This window comes from Phlebotomus papatasi, chromosome 1 (assembly GCF_024763615.1).
Source record: "Phlebotomus papatasi isolate M1 chromosome 1, Ppap_2.1, whole genome shotgun sequence".
Classification (NCBI taxonomy): domain Eukaryota; kingdom Metazoa; phylum Arthropoda; class Insecta; order Diptera; family Psychodidae; genus Phlebotomus; species Phlebotomus papatasi.
The window spans coordinates 69,464,818-69,486,386 of record NC_077222.1 but is presented as its reverse complement, the minus strand read 5'-3'; the positions used below and the strand labels follow the sequence as shown (position 1 = coordinate 69,486,386).

Below are 21,569 nucleotides of genomic sequence, written 5' to 3'. Positions count from 1 at the left end.
CAAAACTTTTTTTTTTGTATAATTTCGCAGATCAAATTCACCGGTGCAAGCATGAATCCAGCCCGTTCTTTCGGTCCAGCTGTTGTGATGGCTTTCTGGGAGAACCACTGGGTATACTGGGTGGGTCCCATTCTTGGTGGAATCATCGCTGGTGTCATTTATCGTTTCATTTTCAAGGTCAAAAAGGGCGATGGGGAAGCATCATCATATGATTTTTAGGTTTGTAAGTCTTCTTCTCAGAGAAGACCCCAATTTCCACACATTTCTACCGTCATACCTTTTCGTCTCTAAGTAAATTATTGAAAAAAGGGGATATTATCGAGAAAAAAAAATCGAGAAAAATTGTCTTCTCTGTGGGACACCTTTTAAGTTTAATTGTTTTTGTCATACAAAATTCTCGCTATAATCACTGCGAAAAACCAAAAAGCTAAAAAAGAAACTTGATATCAAGAGGCAGCGAGGAAATCTTCGTGATTTGGAAAGTAATTACACGTTCTATTTACTTTCAATTTTCTGCGGTAATTAAGTACATTAAGAAAAATTTCTATTTCTTCAGAAGGTATTCAATGTGATTTGTTGTTGTTTGAAAATTCAGGTATGTATTCTAAATTTATGACTTTGTTATGGAATCCTTTTTCAATACTGTATTTCTTTGTGTTTATCTAGGATGTAGTAGGGGAAACACTGAGAGAAATTCGAAAAAGTTAAAATAACATTCCGGAAATGTTAATTTTACCCTGCGGTATAGATCCGAAATCGGTGTAAATATTACCCTTTTTAGGTGTATTGGGGGTTAAAGTTATCCTTTTTTCATGTTGATTTTACCCTTAAAAGGTGTAAAATTAACATTAAAAAATGTTGATATCTTTTTACACCTAAGAAGTGTTAAAGTTATGAGGAAAAAAAGTTAATCGCACCCTCTTTTTTTCTGAGTGCACCTATATAGAAGGTCTGTTTCTTTTTTTCTACTTAGTGATCTTATGCTTTTCTTTAGCCTGAAAGAATGAGGACGTCTCAAATGTTTCAAATAGGAAATGGTAATTAGATTTTTTTTAAGAAAAAGGGATCAAAAGTAGCTTCAATTATTCTTTCAAACTTCCCAAAACGATTTTGATGATTTAAGAAGCATATTTGGCCAGGTTAAGAAATTCCCTAAAAACTCTTCTGAGACGACATTGTTGGCTTAGACCGTCTTCAGACTATAGGTTTAGCCCAGTTCTCGAGGGTCTCAAAACCTTAAACAGCAACCGATTTTATTGATTTTTCAAAATCTAATAGGTAATTTGACATTAATAATCTAATTTAAGTCAAATTTTTCCAAGAAATCTTGATTTATAAGATATTAGAGAAGTTAAGCCATATGGCTAAGCCTTAGGTCTGAAACCCGTATTAGCTTAAGAAAAGTTGATGAAGAAGCTTCCTCAAAGTTCTCCCAAAAATCCCTATGGAATTTTGATTAATAGATTTTACGCAGCTTTGCTTTTAAAAAGTTCACAATAAGTAGAGGAAAGTGCCCATCCTTTAAGCAGTTCCAAGCTTTATATTGACTAAATTTTTCCTATGTTTTTCAATAAATATGACTCATCGTACCCTTATTTTAAAAACTAGGGGAAAGTGTCCTGTTTTTAAAATATATTGCGGAGTCACATTTATTCAAAAAAAAACATAGGAAAAATTTAGTCATTATGAAGCTTGGAACCGTGCACTAAGAGAAATCCGAAAAAGGTTAAAATAACATTCCGGAAATGTTTATTTTACTCTGCAGTATTGATTCGAAATCGGTGTAAATATTATGCTTTTTAGGTGTATTATGGGTTAAAGTTACCCTTTTTCATGTTATTTTTACCCTTAAAAAGGCGTAAAATTAACATTAAAAATGTTGATATATTTTTACACCTAAAAAGTGTCAAAGTTATGAGGAAAAAAAGTTAATCGCACCCCTGTTTTTTCTCAGTGTGTAAAGTAAAGCATCACTGAGAGAAATCCGAAATATGTGTAAATATTATGCTTTTTAGGTATATTATGGGTTAAAGTTACCCTTTATCATGTTAATTTTACAGTGCTGTCTCACTATATGCACAGTTTGGGTACTTTTTTTGACAGTTCTCTCTCTGAATATGCACAACTTTTTTTGAAATTCCCAACGGTTTTTTTCTTTCTTTCAATAAATTATCATTTTTTTATTGTTCTAGAATTTCCCGTGTTATTTTAAATATAATATGAGACATAAAAACTAAAATTAAGAAAATTAAAAACAAGAAAAATTAGTTACCAAGAAAATAATTTTCTTTATTACTTTGTCAAAATGTAAACAAATTGATTTTGAATGCAACCGACCCAAAAGCTGTGCATATAGAGAGTGTGCATATAGAGAGACAGTACTGTATACTTAAAAAGGTGTAAAATTAACATTAAAAAATGTTGATATATTTTTACACCTAAAAAGTGTTAAATCGCACCCTCTTTTTTTCTCAGTAATGGACACTTTCCCCTACATTTTCAATTTAAGTGGAAATATTTTGCTTTTTTGGAAAGCTTATAAGATTCAACAAAAAACTTTTCAAACCAGTAAAGGCTCTTTTTTCTAACATGCAAAATATTGAAACAATAATTTGACACTTTAGGAAGAAGTCATATTCAGAAGAACAAGAATTAGGGGCGGAGCTAAAAGATTCTTAAAAGAAGAGTTTCTTAAAAAATAAAACGCTGTTCTATATAATAAAATTTGTGAAATACTGAAGAAAGAATTTAAAAAAATCAAACTTTTTTTTACTTTAAGCGCTGAATGATAGTAAATTTAGAAAGAAGTACCAAAAGACACAAGAAAACTTAGAAATTATTCTGTGAAATTGTATAAGGTATTTTTTGTTATTTTTATAAATTAATTTGAGGGCGTGGCTTAATATTTCAGATGCAAAATCATTTGACTCTTGCATCTATATTGCACGACCAATATATCTCTAATATATTAATCGTGACTTCTTCTTTGGACATTGTTGTGGTTAGTGGTAGTCTCTTACTAAATATCCAAAATTAAAATATGTCAATTGAAATTTTGAAGGGGCGTGGCCTAAAATGTGTTTTGGCAGAATTTATTTAGAAAGCAAAACACTACTTATGGGAGTTTTTTTTTATAATGACGGTATTGAAACAAATACATTTTTTGGATTTGATATTCAGTATTTATAAATATACGTCAAAGCGTTTTTAAGATAAGATTTTAAAAAATATATTTCGATTAAAAAAATCTTCCAAGACCTAAACTGAGAAAAAAAGAGGCTGCGATTAACTTTTTTCGTCATAATTTTAACACTTTTTGGGTGCAAAAATATATCAACATTTTTTAATGTTAATTTTACACCTTTTAAGGGTAAAATCAACATGAAAGAAGGGTAACTTTAACCCATAATACACCTAAAAAGGGTTATATTTACACCGTTTTCGGATCAATACTGCAGGGTAAAATTAACATTTTCGGAATGTTATTTTAACTTTTTCGTATTTCTCTCAGTGTAGTTATTTATGTGAAGACATTTGACAAATTTACAAAATTACTCAATTAAAAAGATTCACGTTGAATACCTTCTCTAACTGTAATCACTTGTGTGCCTAATTGACACAGAAAAAAAAAAATATTGTAATTTTTTTGTGGATAAATCATCTTCATACACTTTCTTTGTAAATACACTACAATTCGTACCTTTTATTCATTATACCTTCATCATCAATTAGTGCTTAGACGCAGTAGAATTTAAATTTATCTTCATTTCGGGTGAATGTTTCAACAAAAAAAAAATGATTCTCAAAACTCACGAGAGTATCAATCAAACAAGCTACTATAATAAATTAATCTCCTTGAATAATAAAAAAAAGATATGGTAAACAAACTTCCAACAACCATCCAACCACTTTATAAAAGACAGATAGAGAGTAAACAAGAAAATAGAAAAAAAATTAAAGATAAAAAGCAATAACTAATAACAGCGAAATCTGCAGAGAGGAGGATGCAGAGAGAAAGACCGAAAGAAGTAGAATCAGAATGATACGCATTTGAATCTTTTTTTTCTTTCGACTCAAAACTGTCTTTTTTTTTATTAAATGTGTAAAATGTAAAACTGAACTAACCACTTTTTATTTGTAGGCGATATTATATATATATTTGTGCAAAATAAAATGTATAATAAAATATTTTGTATGTAGTTTTCTCAATTCTTTTAATTCTCAAATTCTTTTTTGGGAAGAATAAGAAAAAAAACACTGGATTGAGATAAAACTAAACAGGAAATTGTGTTTAATTTATTGGTGGCACTGGAGACATATAATCTCGGATACTACTTAGGAAAGTTTCTACTGGATTTTACGTCAGTATTTTTTATTTCATGGGTGAATCATCAAAAAAAAACATGCCGCGAAAGGAGCAAAAGAAGTTTATTAACACTAGAAAAACGAAGCTCGTAAAATGTTTAAAATGCAATTTATAGTGAGGCTGAGTAGATTAATTCTGCAAATTCAACACAAAATAAATTACATTTAACAGGATAAGTACCTAAACAAAATTTATTTTTTTTTACCACCAAACCCCGCAGAGATGTTGAACTTATTCATTTCCCTGGCATTTATGGATCGATATTCATCATCTTGTACATTGCTAAAGGTCATTTGACGAATAATATCCTACATACTATTTTTTTTCTGTAAATGATAAGTTCAGCCGATAAGCACTAGTGATGCTTGAGTTGCCAGTAAATAATATTAAAAAAAAATTATTGCACCGGAAAGTCAATTAATGCAAATTCCAGCATTTGTCATGCAAGACTTAATTCGACAATTGCTTTTTGTTGAAAGTTAAGAGATCATTAAAAAATATGAATTTTTCTAATAGTATTGAAAGTGGTAAAGCTAAAACTGAAGAAAAAAGAAATTTACGATATTCGTTAATGGATGTAACGATTTCTAATCAGTTTTTTTTTGGAAGAAAAAAAATCTAGAGGATACCAAGTTTCGGCCAGCTTGCAATATCGGACACCACGTATTTTATCGAAACTTGATAAATTTTCAGTTGTTTTTCAATTACTAATAATAAAATAAAAGAGTCCCGCCTCTACGGACGTGATGTTTAAAAGAAATCTTTGGAAGAATTTTGGAAGACCAGAAGGCTTCGAGAAACTTTTTGTCCGAAATTGCACACATGGGCAATTTTTTTATTTTTATGAATTTAAAATAATTGTAAGATTCGGTGAAGTTTCACCACCTTGTTCTTTAAGTAAAGGCATTGGCCAGGGTTCCATTTTGGCCCTCTTATGTTTTCCCTCTTTATTAATGATTTGCCCTCAGTATTATATAATTGCTTCTTTCATCTCTATGCAGATGACCTACAAATTTATATTGAAGGCGATCCTTTCAATCCTCTACATGCTTTTAACCTCATCTTCAAACGGCTTGATTTTGAATCCCAAAAAGTCTCAAGCTATCATTATCTCTAAAAAATCACTATCTTCTACTTCGTATCCTTTGATCCTCAACGGAGAAATTATCCCTTATGTCGACCAGATCAAAAACCTTGGAATCATCATCAATTCAACTCTTTCATGGTCTGATCATGCCACGTCTATTTGCCGTAAGGTCAATTATTCACGTAAGTTTCACGTTTAAAAAAAAAACACGTTAAGAATGAATTCTAGGGATAATTTAAGGGAAAATGTCTTATTTTTTGCAAAATAAAACAAAATGGTAATAATATTTTATGTAAAAGCATTGCCGCTCTGAATATGGACAGCGAATTGAGCGTGTATTACAGCCTGCTGATGCGGTTTTACATTATTAGTGTGCGAGTTTTTCAATTCTTGGTAGCTTGCATGTGGAACGCTCCCATATTTTCTTAGTTTTCCTTTAATTTCTTAAGTGTTTTGTCTAAAAATAACATTCAAATTAGTTAAAACAAGTGTTTTCCAACATATAGTGATGAAAAATTGGTAAAAACTGTCCGATAAATGGTTAAAATATCAAAAAGAATGAAACATAACCTAACTATGAAGTATCAAATAAACTCCAATGTTTTATCAAATGGGGCTTAGAAATTGCTAAAAATTGGTTCTGTGATTTATTTACAAGTAGTTTTCAGTGATTTTTGCTGCAAATTAATTAAATTTTTCGTACACAGTAAAACAAAAAAATTGACACTATTATAGTGTGTAATCTTTCACACCACTATTATAGTGTTAAATTTAAAATTGTTGAATTTCACGTTGTTGAATTTAAAAATTGTTGAATTTTCATTTCATTTCGCAGATTTTATTTCTTTTGCATTTTTAGACATTTGTAATTTTTTTTTTGTACTCGGGATCCACCTCTTTATGCAAGATGATTATATCTGATGCTCGGATCTTCACGATATACTTATTATGCATATAAATATTTGATGTTCTATATGATTTTTGTCCATTGAAAAGAGTATCTAACTGAAGTATATGTCTTAAATGGAAATTCAACAATTTTTACACAAAACTTTTGCTTAAAAATTCAAGAATTTTTGTCTCAAAATTCGACAACTTTTGTTTAAAAATTCAACAGCTTTGGTTGAAATACACAAGGCTTCACACTATAATAATGTGAAAAACTACCATCATACTAAATATTGATGGTAATTTTAAGAATTTTTCAACAGTCTTAAATCACAAAACATTGTTGAAAATTTTTTATGACTATAATAGTGCGAAATTTTACATAAATCGCAATTATATAATTAATTTATCCGATTTGACACTATTATAGTGTTAAAATTTTACATATTTTCAAACGTCACAACGTTATTAAAAATGTTTCAACTATAATAGTGGTAATTTTCAATCACGTGACAATAAATTACCAAAATGTTGTGCATTTTTAAAACATTTTTAAATTAAACAACTAAAATGGTCAATTTTGCACTATTATAGTAGTAAAATTTTACATATTTTTTACTGTGTAGTTTTATCGCAATCAAAATACGCCAAATGTTCCCTGATAGCCAACTTACGGACGGATTTTTCTGCAAGAATGAGTCCTTAGTTGTTTAGTGGATCGTCAATAAATGAAAAAAGTAGAGGGAGGTTGTGCAGCTTCGTACGGAAAATGGAGTTCTAGTTTCAGGATTTCTCATTGAATGCCAAACAACCCGAATCAATTGTACCACAATGTCAAAAAAAATCTCTTACTTATTAGGTTGATAACTCCACCTCACAAAATTCCTGGAAATCCTTGAATTTTTCTCTATAGAAAAATGAAAATTTAGTGGCGCTTTTTACGAAGCTGCTTTAGTTTGCTCCGCCTCGTGCAACATTTTGCCCAGCTATATAGGCCTCATTTTCATCGGAAACATTACACAGGATACAAAAATTTGCGCATCACTGCCTAGATGGAACTTTTTTCTACTTGTTTCCACAATTTGTAGGAGGTATTATGTATTAAAAAATTAATTTAATTTAATTTAATTAAAATTTGCATTACATTTTGATAGTCAGTTAAGTGCTTGGTTAGGTATGATTCTCTCCTAATTACACCTATTTAAATCCTCGGATTTTCTCTAACACTTCCAATCGGTTTGACATAACATCTTTTGAACAACACTCATTTTGAAAATTACCTGTGACCAATTTAAAGTAAAATGTGGAAAATTCCGCTTGAAAACAAAGCAAATATTCAGCTTTTAGTTAAGAAGTTGTTTGAAAAATAATCGAATTATTTATAGATTTTAAAAATGCATAATTGCAAGTAAATTTCCAAAGTAAAACTTCTAAGTAAACTTTTCAAGGAAATTGTAAAAGACATTTTTTTTTGGAAAAATTGTACTTGATACAAATGATGGAAACCACGAAAAGAATTTTAAGAAAATCACACGAAATTATGCTTAAGTACAATATTTTTCTAATTTTGAACATATCCGGACGATTAACGCATAATGCTGCCGCTTTGGGCATAGTCCGGCGGCAATGTTCGCTTTCCTGTATATGTGTTAGTGTATCTTTGCTTAATCCACGCTCAATTCCCTATCCATATTCAGAACGGCAATATGGTATAAGAAAGCAATGGTTTAGATTTAAAGGTTTTAGATTTTAGGTTAAATAAAAACACTTTTTTTCCTTTAAAATAATAACAATATATGAGTTAAATATAGAAATTTGGGGTTTATTTCTGAATTTAAAAAGTAAAATTTTATTTTATTTTCAATAAAATATCGAATGCTACGAGTACTACTACTAATAAGTGATTAAAAAGAACTGTCAAAGTATTGGTCAGCCGGGTTACTTTCAATGAAATTTTGGGAAATTTAGAAATACAAACACAAGTTAATTCTTTTAATCTTTGTGGTCCATATCCACAAATAGTCGATTTAAAATGAATAAAAAATTACAATTTCATTCATGTAGGACCCATTTTGCGAATCACTTCCAATTTTGCGGACCACTCAAGTTTATTCTTCTTGGAATTTCAATGCTTCCAATCAAATATTAGTAGGTACATTTATCATATTTTTATCTATAAAATTGAACTCCCTTAAACGTTTTTTCTTGAAAAGAATTCATTTTATAGGGATAATTGTTCATTTTTACATAGGAAATCAAGTTTTTCCAATATTCAATATTCGTTGATTTTATTCGCGTTTAAAAATTTCCCCATGCAGGTAACACAAAAATCATGGCGGACTCTCTAAGCACATCCTTACTTTAGAACATGAGAGCAGTGCTTTTTTTGTTCAATTTGTTGCTTTCTGGACGTCCTAAGTACCTGTCGAGTCTTCTGGTTAGGGGGGGTTCGGCTAGGGTTCGAGGACTTATATTACCTAAATCTAACAGTGATTGCCTTTACCGCACATTGTTTGTGAAGGACATATAGTAAGGTGCGGTAACTGGATCGTTTTCCGGAGAGTGCTACTTAAACGCTTGTTTTGGACTGATGAAATTCTTTTTTACTTCTAAATCCATAGAACTATTTACTGTTTCATTCAGAAACATAATATAAAAAAAAAATTATCAAAAATATTATAGATTGAAAATCGTTCGGAGCAGGTTCTGAATTAGGCTATTCTATCTTAGATGACAATAAAAAAAACTCCGCTGTTCTAGTGTTAAATTTGCAATAATCTCTTGATGATTTTCCGAAAGTCTAATTTGTTAAGTGTCCTTATGATTTTTTTTTACAGATAACAATAAGAAGAGTTGTGCTCAAATAATTGTGAATTTATTTATAATGCATCAGTGTCTAGCTTTTGGTTAAATTTCTAAAAAAAGAGGAAAGAAATATTTCCCTCGATGTCATTTTAAAACCAAAAAGAAACATTTCTTTTTTGATAAAAATAATTAAGAGAGATTTTCACATTGGGAGAGAGAGAGCATGATCTGGATCAATGTTGTCTCTCCTACATTCGTATCCATCTACGTCTATAAAGTCGTGGTTCATGGTTTTCTTTGTCTATCGCCTTATAGAGTAAGTACTGCTGGCGATATTGCTGATAATGTTAGTCTGCATTACTCTGACCAAGCTCCTCCGAACGAACTGTGGCCCTTTCCACAGCATTAATGAAAATGTTTCTGTTGCATTCAAGAATTATAATAAATTGTTATCAAATGCCCTCCATCTGGCTTTAATAAAATAAAAAAAAAAGTTTCTATGGGCAATAGAATTGCAACTCACCTAATTCCACCCTTCTCGAGTTCATGAACTGCTGCAATTGTTGAACCACCCGGTGAGCATACTTCATCCCTCAGTACAGCCGGATGCTTTCCTGTCTCCAGCACCGTCTTAGCCGTACCATAAACCATCTGGGCGGCCACTTGTAGGGCTGTTTGCTTTGGAATCCCCTGTTTTACACCCCCATCTGCCAACGCCTCAATTATCGTGTAAATATACGCTGGGCCACACCCAGTTATTGCCGAAAAGGCATTTATCATCTTCTCCGGCACCTCCTGGGCCGTGCCCAGTGAGTTAAGAATCGTGTTGATTTTTTCCACATCGTGCTGTGTCACATAGCGCCCCGGAGAGAAAACCGTACATCCCTCGCCCACCTGCATCGGCGTATTGGGCATTGAACGAATTATTTTCAGTTGAGGAATGAAGTAAAAGTGCTGAAAATATCACACACATATCACCGTGTCAGTGGGCCAAATTGAAAATATCCTCCTAACCCAGTAAAAATTCCCCATTTATATATATATATATACCTTTTCAATTACATCAATTGATATTCCAGCCATCACTGAAACAAACAATTTGTCCGAATCCCTGATGGAACGAATGTGTTTTCTCTGAATTTCAGCTGCACATTTCTCCAGAATATGCGGTTTCACGCAAATGAAGATGATGTCACATTTTATAATCACCTACCAGGTAGAAATAACAATTTTTTTTAATGTGCCATTAGAATAAAAAGGGATTTTTTTGTCATCAAAGAAAAACTTAAGCACAGAACCCGGCATAGCAAAATCTCCATGTTTTCCTTTTTTTTCCACATTCACGTGAAATACAATAAAAAATTTATAATATACCTAATATTTTTTTTCACTATTATAATACACCAAACACGCAATGTCGTTTATGGGGCAACCAAATAAATTTACAATATATTGAAATATAATGTGAGACACAACATGATGGTGACACATAAAAGTTTATGTTGATCGCCCTAAAATACTCCATTTCGTCATAGTGATGAATTTCTGTGATTGAAAGCTCGTGATTTTCTTTGATGCATAATAATTAAATTGGTTCTTTAGAGGGATTTAATCATAAAAAAAATAATTAAAATACTCATAATTTCTTCTAATACGTAAAATCAACTATAGAGAAAAATGTTCGAAATATTCATGTTAAATCTAATGCATTTACACTGCACGAAAGCAGTGAAATATATTGTTGGCAAAAAGTAAATTAAAAAATTAATAACCATCTTGACTTCTCTGATATTAGGGAAAAGTTTTGCAGGTTCGTATTAAAAAAGGAGTCCAAGATTTAAGATTTTTTACTGAATGCCACACACACCAAACCAATTATATCACTATATCAAAAAAATCTCTTACTTCCCAAGGGGCATTTGATATCCAAATAATGTATGTCTCAAATGTAACCAACATATTTTCAACGTAATCGAGCTATTTCTTAGAAATATAATGTATGAACGCAATGGATGTAAATTATATGAAAATTATGTGCGTTGAATGCCAGTATAATAACTTGACTAAAAATTGTATAGAAAATATCAGTTATTTTCTATTAATACATATAATACATTTTGTTTGATAAATTCCAGTTAAAATATTGTTATTTTCCCCTAAAATTACGACCAAACATTTTTGATCTATAAACAAGTCATAATCTATTTTTGAGTGAAAATGTATAAAACTATGTCAAATATTTCTAAAGTATATTTATCTTACATATTCATGCCACTATGTTCACATAATGTTGTGAAATTGTATGAACATCATGTTCTAATATATTTTAGTTACATTTGTTCCATAAAAGACACAAGTTATATACAACTTGTCTTCTTTTTGTATGACGCTGCCAGATTGTCAAATTCTACTTTGTTTACTAAGCAGAAGTTCATTTGCGAGTGAAAATTTGTGAAAAAAATGATGTCTCACATTAATTAGAGTCCTGAAATGCACCAGCGTGTGCAGAAAAAATCGAGTATAGGGGGAACTGGGGTAGTAGTAAACAGGGGTAGTTGTAAACACTGTGATTTTTTTCAATAATTTTAAGACTCCAAAGGATAAAACCCATAAGCATTCATAGATACCATGGGGATGTATGTTCACAGATGAATTGGTCAATAAAATCCTAATACTTTAAAAACAAAAATCATTTTTCCCGAAAATGTTGATATTTTGATTATTTTGGTCATTTGGATTTCCACCTGGAAATTAAAGACTGTGTAAAATAATCGAAATGTAGCAATACCAGTTCTTTCCTACATCCTTTATAGGATTGTGTTTATGCATTTACTAGAGAAATTGAGATTTTAATTATTTTAAAAGAATTAATAATTGGTCAGAAAACAGTATTTGGGGTAGATGTAAATAGAAAATTTCAATTTCACAAAATGAGTAAGTAAAAGAGCGGAAAATTGACCTTCATGCGAAATATCTATAATTCATAGATTACGAAAAAATTGGTGGCTCTGTGTTCAATAAGAAGTCACATGACGTCAAAATATGGGGAAAATCCATTGAAAAATGTCTTTGATATGCATGCTTTTAGTTTTTTTGCTATTTTAATTATTCTTTGTAAAAAGTGTCGTGATTTTTTGAACAATATACAGTCTTTATATATCTCTTAAGTAATTAAAATAATTAAAAGTGGTGCAAAGTTAATTTCAAGGGTGGAAAAAAGGATGTTTACATCCTCCCCAGAAAGTGTTTACTTCTACCCCAGGTATTTTGTGAAAAGAGAAAAATGCACAGTGACACAAATTTTATTTTAATGGAAAACTCAATTGTTTTCCAGCATCCGCATTACCCTCGACGAATTGCCTATACCCAAGGGTAAAACATGAGCTAAGAAATATTTTCCAAAAAATCACTATGTGCTTGAAAAATCACCTCAAATTCGCATCTATTGAAAATGTTTACATGTGCCCCAGTCTCCCCTACAGATAAAAGGCATTAAATTTTACGAAGTATAAGTGCAAATGATGAAAAAGTAGTGAATTAACACTTCGTTTGTGAGAGCTAATATTTTCTTCCTTTAATTGCAGTGTATCGCAAGTACAAGCGTTAGGACAGCTTCCAGATCATTTGTTATGAAATCAAATTGCAAAATGAGTGCCCAGAATGCAAAAAAAATTTATCAAAAGCATAATCTTTCAGTGTTTTGACATTTTTGCTGTGTAGTGATATTATTGACGTAAGAAGTCTACAAAATGTAAATATGATATACGACATTTTGTAAATATAATCACTAAAATATATAAATGTGTTTTATTTTCTGCTTTTCTTACTTATTCGGGTTACAATATCTTGATTTTGTTTTATCAGAACAAAAAGAAGATTATGGCGTGGAAAAATACAGAAAATTGGCGACGCCAAACACAAATTAATGGAAAAATGATACACAAAACATTGCAGTGCAAAAATATTTGTCCAAATTATTGTTTAAATGGCTGTATTCTATCAATACACGCAGTAAAAATTTAAGAACCATAAGTTTTTTAAATGATGTAATGTAAAAAACAATAAATTTATTCAATTTTGTTTTATTTAATTTCTCAGCTTTCCCTTAAGAATTTCAAGTGGGGAATGAAATTTTGTTCACTACACTGCTGGCAATAATCATAGCTCCACTTTTTCATACTGGAAAAGCTTTGAAAAAAAATTTTTTTTGAAAAAAATAAAAAAGTAATTTGAAGGTATTTTCAAACCGATATGAAAAATTGCCATTTGAATTTCATACCGTTAGAACTGTGAGTACTGTAATAGAATCTTTATCAAAATGGCGATTTTCGGGTGGCAATAATTATAGCTCCACTCAATAAATTTGGCTCCAGGGTATTTATTTTCAATGAGTGAAGGTAAATATCTTTTAGTAATTTAATTAATAGCTTTATGAAACTAATTAGAATCGTTTTTATAAAGTTTTTTATGAATTTTGCTGAAATTTTGTAAGAAAAATGTGTAATGAACACAAATAAGAGATTATTTAAGGTCTTGAAATGGATGGAAATTGACATAGGAAAAAATTAATCATTACGAAGCTTCCAATGGTATCAAGCATGGGCACTTTCCCCTACTGCAAGCCAATTTCACCATTTTGTTTACTCAAAAATATCTAAGCTCAGAAATTAATTGAGGTCCTACAAAAAAATATCTTACATTTGGACATCCTTATAGTTTATAATCATCCAAAAGAATCGAATTTTAATCAATTCTGAATAATAAAAAAAAACATTGTTTTTCATAGAATATGCATATGCTTTTTTGGGTACTCAGAGTCCCAAAAGATACGAAAGAGTTAACATGCCCTTCATTTTGCCCCAATTCTCCCATTCCCCTCCAAATCCATGTATTTTAGGATTGCTCGGAAACGTGCGCTTTTTTTATTTTCTGATATTATTAGAGTTTATCTGTAGGCAGGCACTTCATCCATATACAAAAATCCAGTTGATTTTTTCTTAATATAACGGTTTTTCAAGGTCAAAGGTTTAAAAGGCCTCAGAGAAAGTATTTATAAACCGAATGGTATCATTTTTGGGCTTGTTGAAAAGGTCTTGACATTTCTTACAAGTCTGAACCGTTTCTAATATGAGCCGATAAACGATTTTTGTCCAAAAACCAATTCTATTATTCATCAGCTATTTTTGGTGATTCTTTGAGTGACTTATGAATCAGTTCAAATAGGTTAAAAACCGGTAAATAATAGATGATGTGAAAGTACTTTTGAGGTAACTATAAAAATCCCATATTTTACCATAAATTGATTTTATTATTCAAAACTTTTATATTTTCTTAAGAAATGCATACTGAAACTGCCCCAAAATTCCCTATTGAAAAATTTCTGAAGAACACTGAAACTCCTTCAATATCATCACAAAGTTATGAAATGAATAATAAACTGATTGTAATTAAAGTGCACAGATTAGTTTGATTGAATTTCCAATAGCAATTGAAGAAAGTTTCATAACAATTGGCGCTCATTTCACATAGAAACCCCTCTATTGCTAATCATTTGATAATTTTCCCAATTGCTTACTCCCAGGTTACACCAGCTATCAGATGTATAAATATACCTTATGAATTGCAACATTTATAATTTATATAGTCCAACAAAAGATATCCAAATTGAAGGCAAATATTTTAATTTCTAATAAACTGCTCATTAGTCATTGAGAAGAAAAAGACGTTAGAGGTGAAAGTCTTGTGAATACCGCAAATCAAATTAGTCAGAAATTTTTCACTAATCATTTTAATAACTTAGGGAGAAAAAAAGATTGTAAGGATATTAAAATATGTTATAGTGACACATAATTTAGGTGCAAATAACAAGTTATGCAAAAGTACATGGTACTTTCAATTCTCATTCTTTGAGAGGAGAAATTTCAACACACACACTTTTGAAAAAATTTTCATTTCATATCGCATTTTGACATCAAAACAATAATTTATGACTCCACTTAGCACATTTTCCATATGGATTAATTGCCCCAAGTTTTACCCTCTCTTTCCCACTTTTCCTAGCGTGCGCTTAGGAGTACAAATTCCCAAGAATATTCTCTTTAAAAACGTAAAAATTTCAATTTAGAAAAAAAGGTGAGAGCTGCTAGAAATTTAAAGGAAATAAATGAAAAAAAAATAAATAAAATTTCAACTAAATTTTCTGTAAATTTTCTAGAGATTATTTTGGGAGAAAAAGTAAGAAATATGAAAATTTCATTGTGAAAATAAAACATTCTTTTTTCTGACCACGTGAAATTCTGATAAGAATCATTCGTGTCTTGAGCATAAAAAGCACATTCACTTTCACCGCCTTTTTATATACAACCCTTCATTTCTCACAATCTCAGAATATTCTCACACCTTTTCTTTCTCTCTTTCTCTCTATGTAAACAATATAATTAATTCAATTGAGAGTCAAAGTCTCTGTTAGCACATTAAATGTAGGACAAAGGAAAGAATTCGTCTGCATGAGAATATGCCCCTATCGACGGAATACTGAATAGAATTTTATGCGAAAAAAAAGAGGTCAAAGGGTATGTGACTTACATCTTCATTATCGGCTGTTATTTCAGATCCAATATCCTTCCAGCGAATGAGATTCTCCAGATGAGGTCCAGATGCAAGAATCTGGGAAGGTTTCACCAGACCCCGATTCACCATACCTGATCCAATGGCAAAAGCCATATTTCCCCCACCCAAAAACCCAATTCTCTCATCAAATTTGGCCATTGTCTCTTCCTGTTCTGTATCCTCTGGTTCTCTGCTCCTTCGTGAGTTATCTTCACTATCTGCTACCAAAGATCCTGACTGTGAATCACAATCCATTAATTTATATATCCACAAAAAAATAGTTGGAAGTTCTATAGGAGTTCAACGAGAAGAAGAGCTTCGTTCTCTAACGTTAACTGAGACGGAAATCCACAGAGTGACTGCTCAATTGAGACCAAAGCAAGTACAGTTAGTGAAAAACGTTCGGAAAATTAATATATGAGTTGTTTTCCCGACCGGAGGGTAGCAACGACTGCCTCAGCGTTTTTTCCCTCGACACCGTGTGACCGTCAGGAAGTTGAGAATTTCTCCAATTGCTCAAGAGTCCCTTCAACCAACCGACCGTAATTTTTTTTTTTATTTTACTTCACCATAAGCTTGTACGAAAGCTCAGGCATTTGCCTAATTAACATACTTAATATGACCACCCCATCAAGGAATGGTAACCCAGGCTGAAGGGAAAGAAATTGGCCGTCAGACGGCCTCGAATATAAAGTATCAAAGCACGCAAATACTTTATTGACACACAATTGCTCCATTGTGGACATTCAATTCTTAGGACACTTAGCGTCTTTTTGCCGCCCGCCCAAGTAAGATGAATTGATTTTCACCTCATTTTTCAAAGCTAAAATCCTAATGCCCACAACATTGCAACATTTAGCCACGATTTCTTGTTTCTTGTTTCTTTCTTTTTGCTACTTTCGTATTACCACATATTGGGAGTCATTCACAAACCAAACCACCCCGTGACCTTCAGTCATAACATAGGAAATTTGTGATACACTGCCCTGACTTACGATGCTTGATTACAATCGTCCTGTGTGCTATAGGATAATTACATAAAATAGTGGAGAAAATATTTGGAAAGGAATAATAATGCTGAATTAACAATGTGAAATTCCCCATGAAATTCTTGTGTTATATACAATTTTGATGTGGAAGATGATGAATTATAGGAATAGTAAATTCCAAGATTAGGCATCCATCATTCAGGATTATGGATAGAAGACTTGATAGAAGATCTTCAACAGACAGGACATTTTTATCACAAATTCATTTTTTTTTTAAATTTTTAAGTAAATAAAATGCAGAGCAAAATAATGAAAAAAAAACAATATTTTTGTAATAAAATGACTTACAAAGATATACAGATTTTTCCCAATAAAATTTGATAAAAAATGTTCATGTTCACAAAGTATTTAAAATTAAAAAAAAAACTTCATTTTTCATATTTTCACCCTTTTAGGAATTTCTTAGTAATAAATACATTAACTCAGTTGTTTTTTGATTGGAAAATTTGCTTTAAAAACTTTCCCTCTACTTTTTAAAATTCATCTTAAAAGATAGATGACAAAGCGTCCCAGCTTTGCCGAATACTCGAATTCACAAGACAGAGTTATCTGTGAATAATAATTATCTTTTTGCATGTTTTTTGGGTATACACCAGGAAAATTAACGAATAAATCCATTCACAAATTGGAATACAATCCTGAAGTAGAAGAATGACTAAAAAATGTAGGGTGGCGGCATTATTTATGGCCAGTCTATACTTGTGGCCAACTCGGAGATATCTTCAATCTTTTCCCATAAATTAATTTCGAAGAACCACAAAATTAGGTATATTTGATGCGCTATCATTAAATGCAACTTCTAAACGGATTTACTTTTATCTTTCGATAGAATTTTAATTATTTTGTGGGAATTACTTCACTTATGCGCCCGACCGACGGTCAAATATACGTCAAATCGTTAAGAAATTTACTAACGATCTAATAATTTTTAATGACTAAATTTTATATCTTCAATTAAAAATATTTAGTACTATTCAAAACTTGTTGTCTTAGTAACTATATTTTCTTTTACCACTTGATTTTGATGATTTTTTAAACAAAAAATATAAAATAATAACAAGGCCATAAGTTATGACCAATTTGATAAGATTATTAACTTGTGGCCACAGCATTTGACGTGTGGCACCCTAACAGATATTTGATTTAGCGAGTTGTCAATCGTGTTATTTTTGATTCAGTGAATCTGAGTTTTCTAACATAAATTTAATCAAATTTAAGGTAAGTGTAGAAGTGTTAACATAAAATTGTTTATAAATGTGTAGTGTATATTTTGATTTTCTCCATGAACTTGCATTTTGTTGTAAATAACCTAACTTTTTTTTCTTTTTATCTCTTAGGACAATGAAAAACACAAAAAAAAACTAAAGAAAAGCCTTATTATTGAACTCAAAGGATGCAAAATGGGCATTGAGAATAGAATGACCACGACAAAATTATTCCAGTCATTCCAGCTGTACCACATTCCCTCACAAACTCTGCGTTAAAATCTTCGGAAAGTCTCCGGAGCAAACATTAGATCATGGAGGCTTTCCAGTGTTCTTAAAGAACAGGCAGAGGAGGATATTATAAGTTGAGTTCTTCATGCAGCCAAATTTAGCTTTTACATCACGAAAATCGGATTGGATTACTAGCCACTTCTGGGGAAAATCAATATTAGTAGTATCCGATTATTGGAGAAAAATTTTTGAAAAACTATGAAAAACTTGTCAAAAAATAATAAAACCCTATGAAAGTGCGTAAAATGTTTTTCTTTTTTTTGTATCAAAACTATTTTATTAAAAAGTTTGCTTTATATCATTTGAAATTGTGGCCATAAGTTATTCCACGAGTGGCCATAAGTTCGTAAAAGAGGCCACAAGTTATGAATTTTACATGGTTGGGAAAATCACATATTTTCCGGGGTTTGAGGGATTTTCCTAGTAAAATCATTTGAATATATCGAAAGAAACTACATGAAAGAAATTACTCTTAAAATTTGGTTTCATTGGTCAAAAAGATCAACAGCTATGAGGAGATATGTCCTTAATGTGGCCATAAGTAATGCCTGCACCCTATGGGAAAGTACTCTCCCTTCAAACGTTCATAATGTGAATTTTCTTTAAGTTTACTTAAGAGACTTAAACATTTCTATCAATTATTAGTTAGCTTATTTTCAATTATGGATAATTATGTGACAATCATGTGAAAATCTCTTAGGAAAAGTAAAGGAAATTCACATTATTCGAAGGCATGAGCATTCGAAGGGAGAGTACTTTCCCCTACATTTCACAATGTTCTTGACATTAGTCACATGCTTACGCACAAATGAAAATGGATATTCGAGAAAAATAAATCAATTACGGTCACTTGACCAATTCATTATTTGGAGGAAATGCTCATCTAGACCTCTAAAATATATCCGAAAATCATGGAAAAAGCTTGGGCTAATTTAAGGAAAAACAAGAAAAAAACATGGTTTTGGAGGGGATGGAAAGGGGTGAGTGGAAAATGGAAAAAGACCGTCCGAGATAATCTAAACTTAAAGTAAAAATGATACAAATTGGACGTGGAATTTTTTTTTTAAACAGATTAGTCATAAGCTACATAAATTCAAGATGCTAATTCAAGATAATTTGATACAGTACAAAAATGTTATATTTTAAAAATTATATATACCTGATCGGCCCCACTCTCTCATACAAAATTTACCGTGGATACTTTCTTCTGGAGCGACGAATCAGGTAATTATGTTACTAGGGAATTTTCTTGCTTAACTTTCAATGGTACTTTTTGCCGGCACTAGAGGCAGCTTATCTTAACCCTTTAAGGATGACTGGGTCACCCGTGACCCATAGAGAAAATAATTTTTCCTGACTACCTGAAGTTATTTCTTTCTAATGTTTGTACCTAATCACAAAGTAGAAAAATGTAGGAATCTAGGGTATTTTTTGCAAATCTCCAGCTACTTGCTATATAAAAAATAACGAATTTTCAAATATTTATATTGATGCTTGAATTTTAATATTTCTAATTTTTTTTAGCAAAAACCTTTTGGGACTAGAAACTATAATAACTATACATAATATTTCTCAACAAAGTAAAAATTATAGTTTATTGGTATTTTCAGGAAAGCTTCATAATTTAATGGGTCATATATGACCCAATCGTCCCTAAAGGTAAAAAACACCGAATTTATCTCTAGTGAATTTTCGAAGATTTGAGGTTAGCCTGTTTCATGTTTTTGTTTATGTGTGCGCAAAATAGTTAATTATTCGTGTAATATTGTGTGATATATCAATTAGCTGAGATTTCCCAGTGCAATACTGACTGAAGAAGGCAATATTTTGATAATTTATAAGATACTTCTGCGTATATGTTGTAAATTCATAACTTTTTACTCTTGTACATGACATCAAAAATGGAAAAAAGAAAATTTCATGATCAATGAACCCGAAATCATCCACATATTATGCCCGGAAGATAGCGATGATGCCGACAATCTTGTCCTGAACGAAAGCGACATAATATATTTGGAACAAGACGTGGATGAAGTGGACTTTGAAGTCTTCATCGAGAACGCATCAACTCCGGAAGAAGTCCCGGATCCACAGCAATGTGCAACTGTACGTCTTAAATTCCCAGAGACAAACAACATTGCACCTACCCATTACCATCAAACATGCGACATTTATCTCTGTGTTACCAGTACTCGCATTTGTTTCGATGTATATCATAAAAATTTAGAATGAAGTAAATGATACATTTTTTCATAAAAATTATTGTTTTTGTGTACAAGTCTTCAAGAGTCTTTGAGACCAAAAATTGAATGAGATTTTTTAAAATTAATTTTTGATCGTTTTAATTTTTAATTGTGCTCTAAATATTTTTTTTTAATTATTACAAATATATTCAAGTTATTTATCTTTTAAAAATAACAGAGCAAACGAGTAAACTAGTCGTCTGGAAAATTTTGTGCTTTTTTACCTTTAAGGACTTTTGGGTCATATATGACCCACAGTTTTCCAGGACTCCTAGGGATGGGAAAATTTCTTTTTAACCGTAAATCTCTTATTTAGGCCAAAATATCGAGGGAAACTTGATTTCATTGAATTTCGCTCAGCGGAAAGCTTCTCGTCCTTAAAGGGTTAAATGAAATCGTAAAATGTATCAGGGAATAATAATATTCGACTAAATAACTGTAACAACTTTTTGGTTTGATTACACACGTTGAAGTAAAATTATGCAACAGCCTTGAATTATATAATATTCCTATCTCACATGGACAAAGGTAGAATATCTAATAATTTCAAGCCTATGGAGAAATCAGCGCATGATTTGACAAATTCTAGGGCCCCATCCGGAAATTGCCACGGAACTTGATATTATCAGTCTGTGCTTTAGTCATCCAATCAAGTTGGATTTCGCAGCACAACCAATTATTAGTAACTAGAGATAAGGCTGAGCCTCGTGAACTATTGCCCATGAGAAATTCTGGGGAATTTCCATGAGAACAGATGCTGCAAAGACATGGACCGAGATGTCGAGACGCCGCCATTGACCCAGAAGAGTAAACAATGCCAGAGAACAATTCTCCTTCTCACGTGTCAATCGCAAGTATACACTTAAGCAATGATTTCTATACTTACTGGAATTCCAAGTCTTATCAGAGCGTATAATTAGCGTCTCTGTAATTTGCACACAAGAAGGATAAATATTGATTTCACTGGCGGTTCTGCTGACGTCACGTAACCACAAAAACAGCTGATCGGGGCGAACTGAGCAAATT

General features: G+C 31.3%; 2 protein-coding genes across 3 annotated transcripts in view; one reads left to right on the top strand and one right to left on the bottom strand.

Annotated features, from left to right (window-relative positions):
* LOC129799122 (aquaporin AQPAn.G-like) overlaps nucleotides 1–4,199 on the top strand; it is a 60,227-nt gene extending 56,028 nt beyond the window's left edge. For both annotated transcript variants that reach the window (XM_055842784.1, XM_055842775.1), the window contains one exon: nucleotides 31–4,199. In XM_055842784.1, coding sequence (XP_055698759.1) covers nucleotides 31–219 — 189 coding nt within the window. In that variant the 3' untranslated portion in view covers nucleotides 220–4,199. The remainder of the gene's footprint in view (nucleotides 1–30) is intronic.
* Nucleotides 3,053–21,565, bottom strand: LOC129799116 (uncharacterized). The gene is made up of 5 exons (XM_055842762.1): nucleotides 21,430–21,565; nucleotides 15,732–15,992; nucleotides 10,197–10,355; nucleotides 9,670–10,100; nucleotides 3,053–9,566 (listed from the first exon to the last, which is right to left on the bottom strand). Exons 2-5 carry the CDS (start codon nucleotides 15,912–15,914, stop codon nucleotides 9,494–9,496), a joined length of 846 nt encoding a protein of 281 aa, XP_055698737.1. The 5' UTR covers nucleotides 15,915–15,992; nucleotides 21,430–21,565; the 3' UTR covers nucleotides 3,053–9,493.
* Nucleotides 21,566–21,569: the final 4 nt, after the last annotated feature.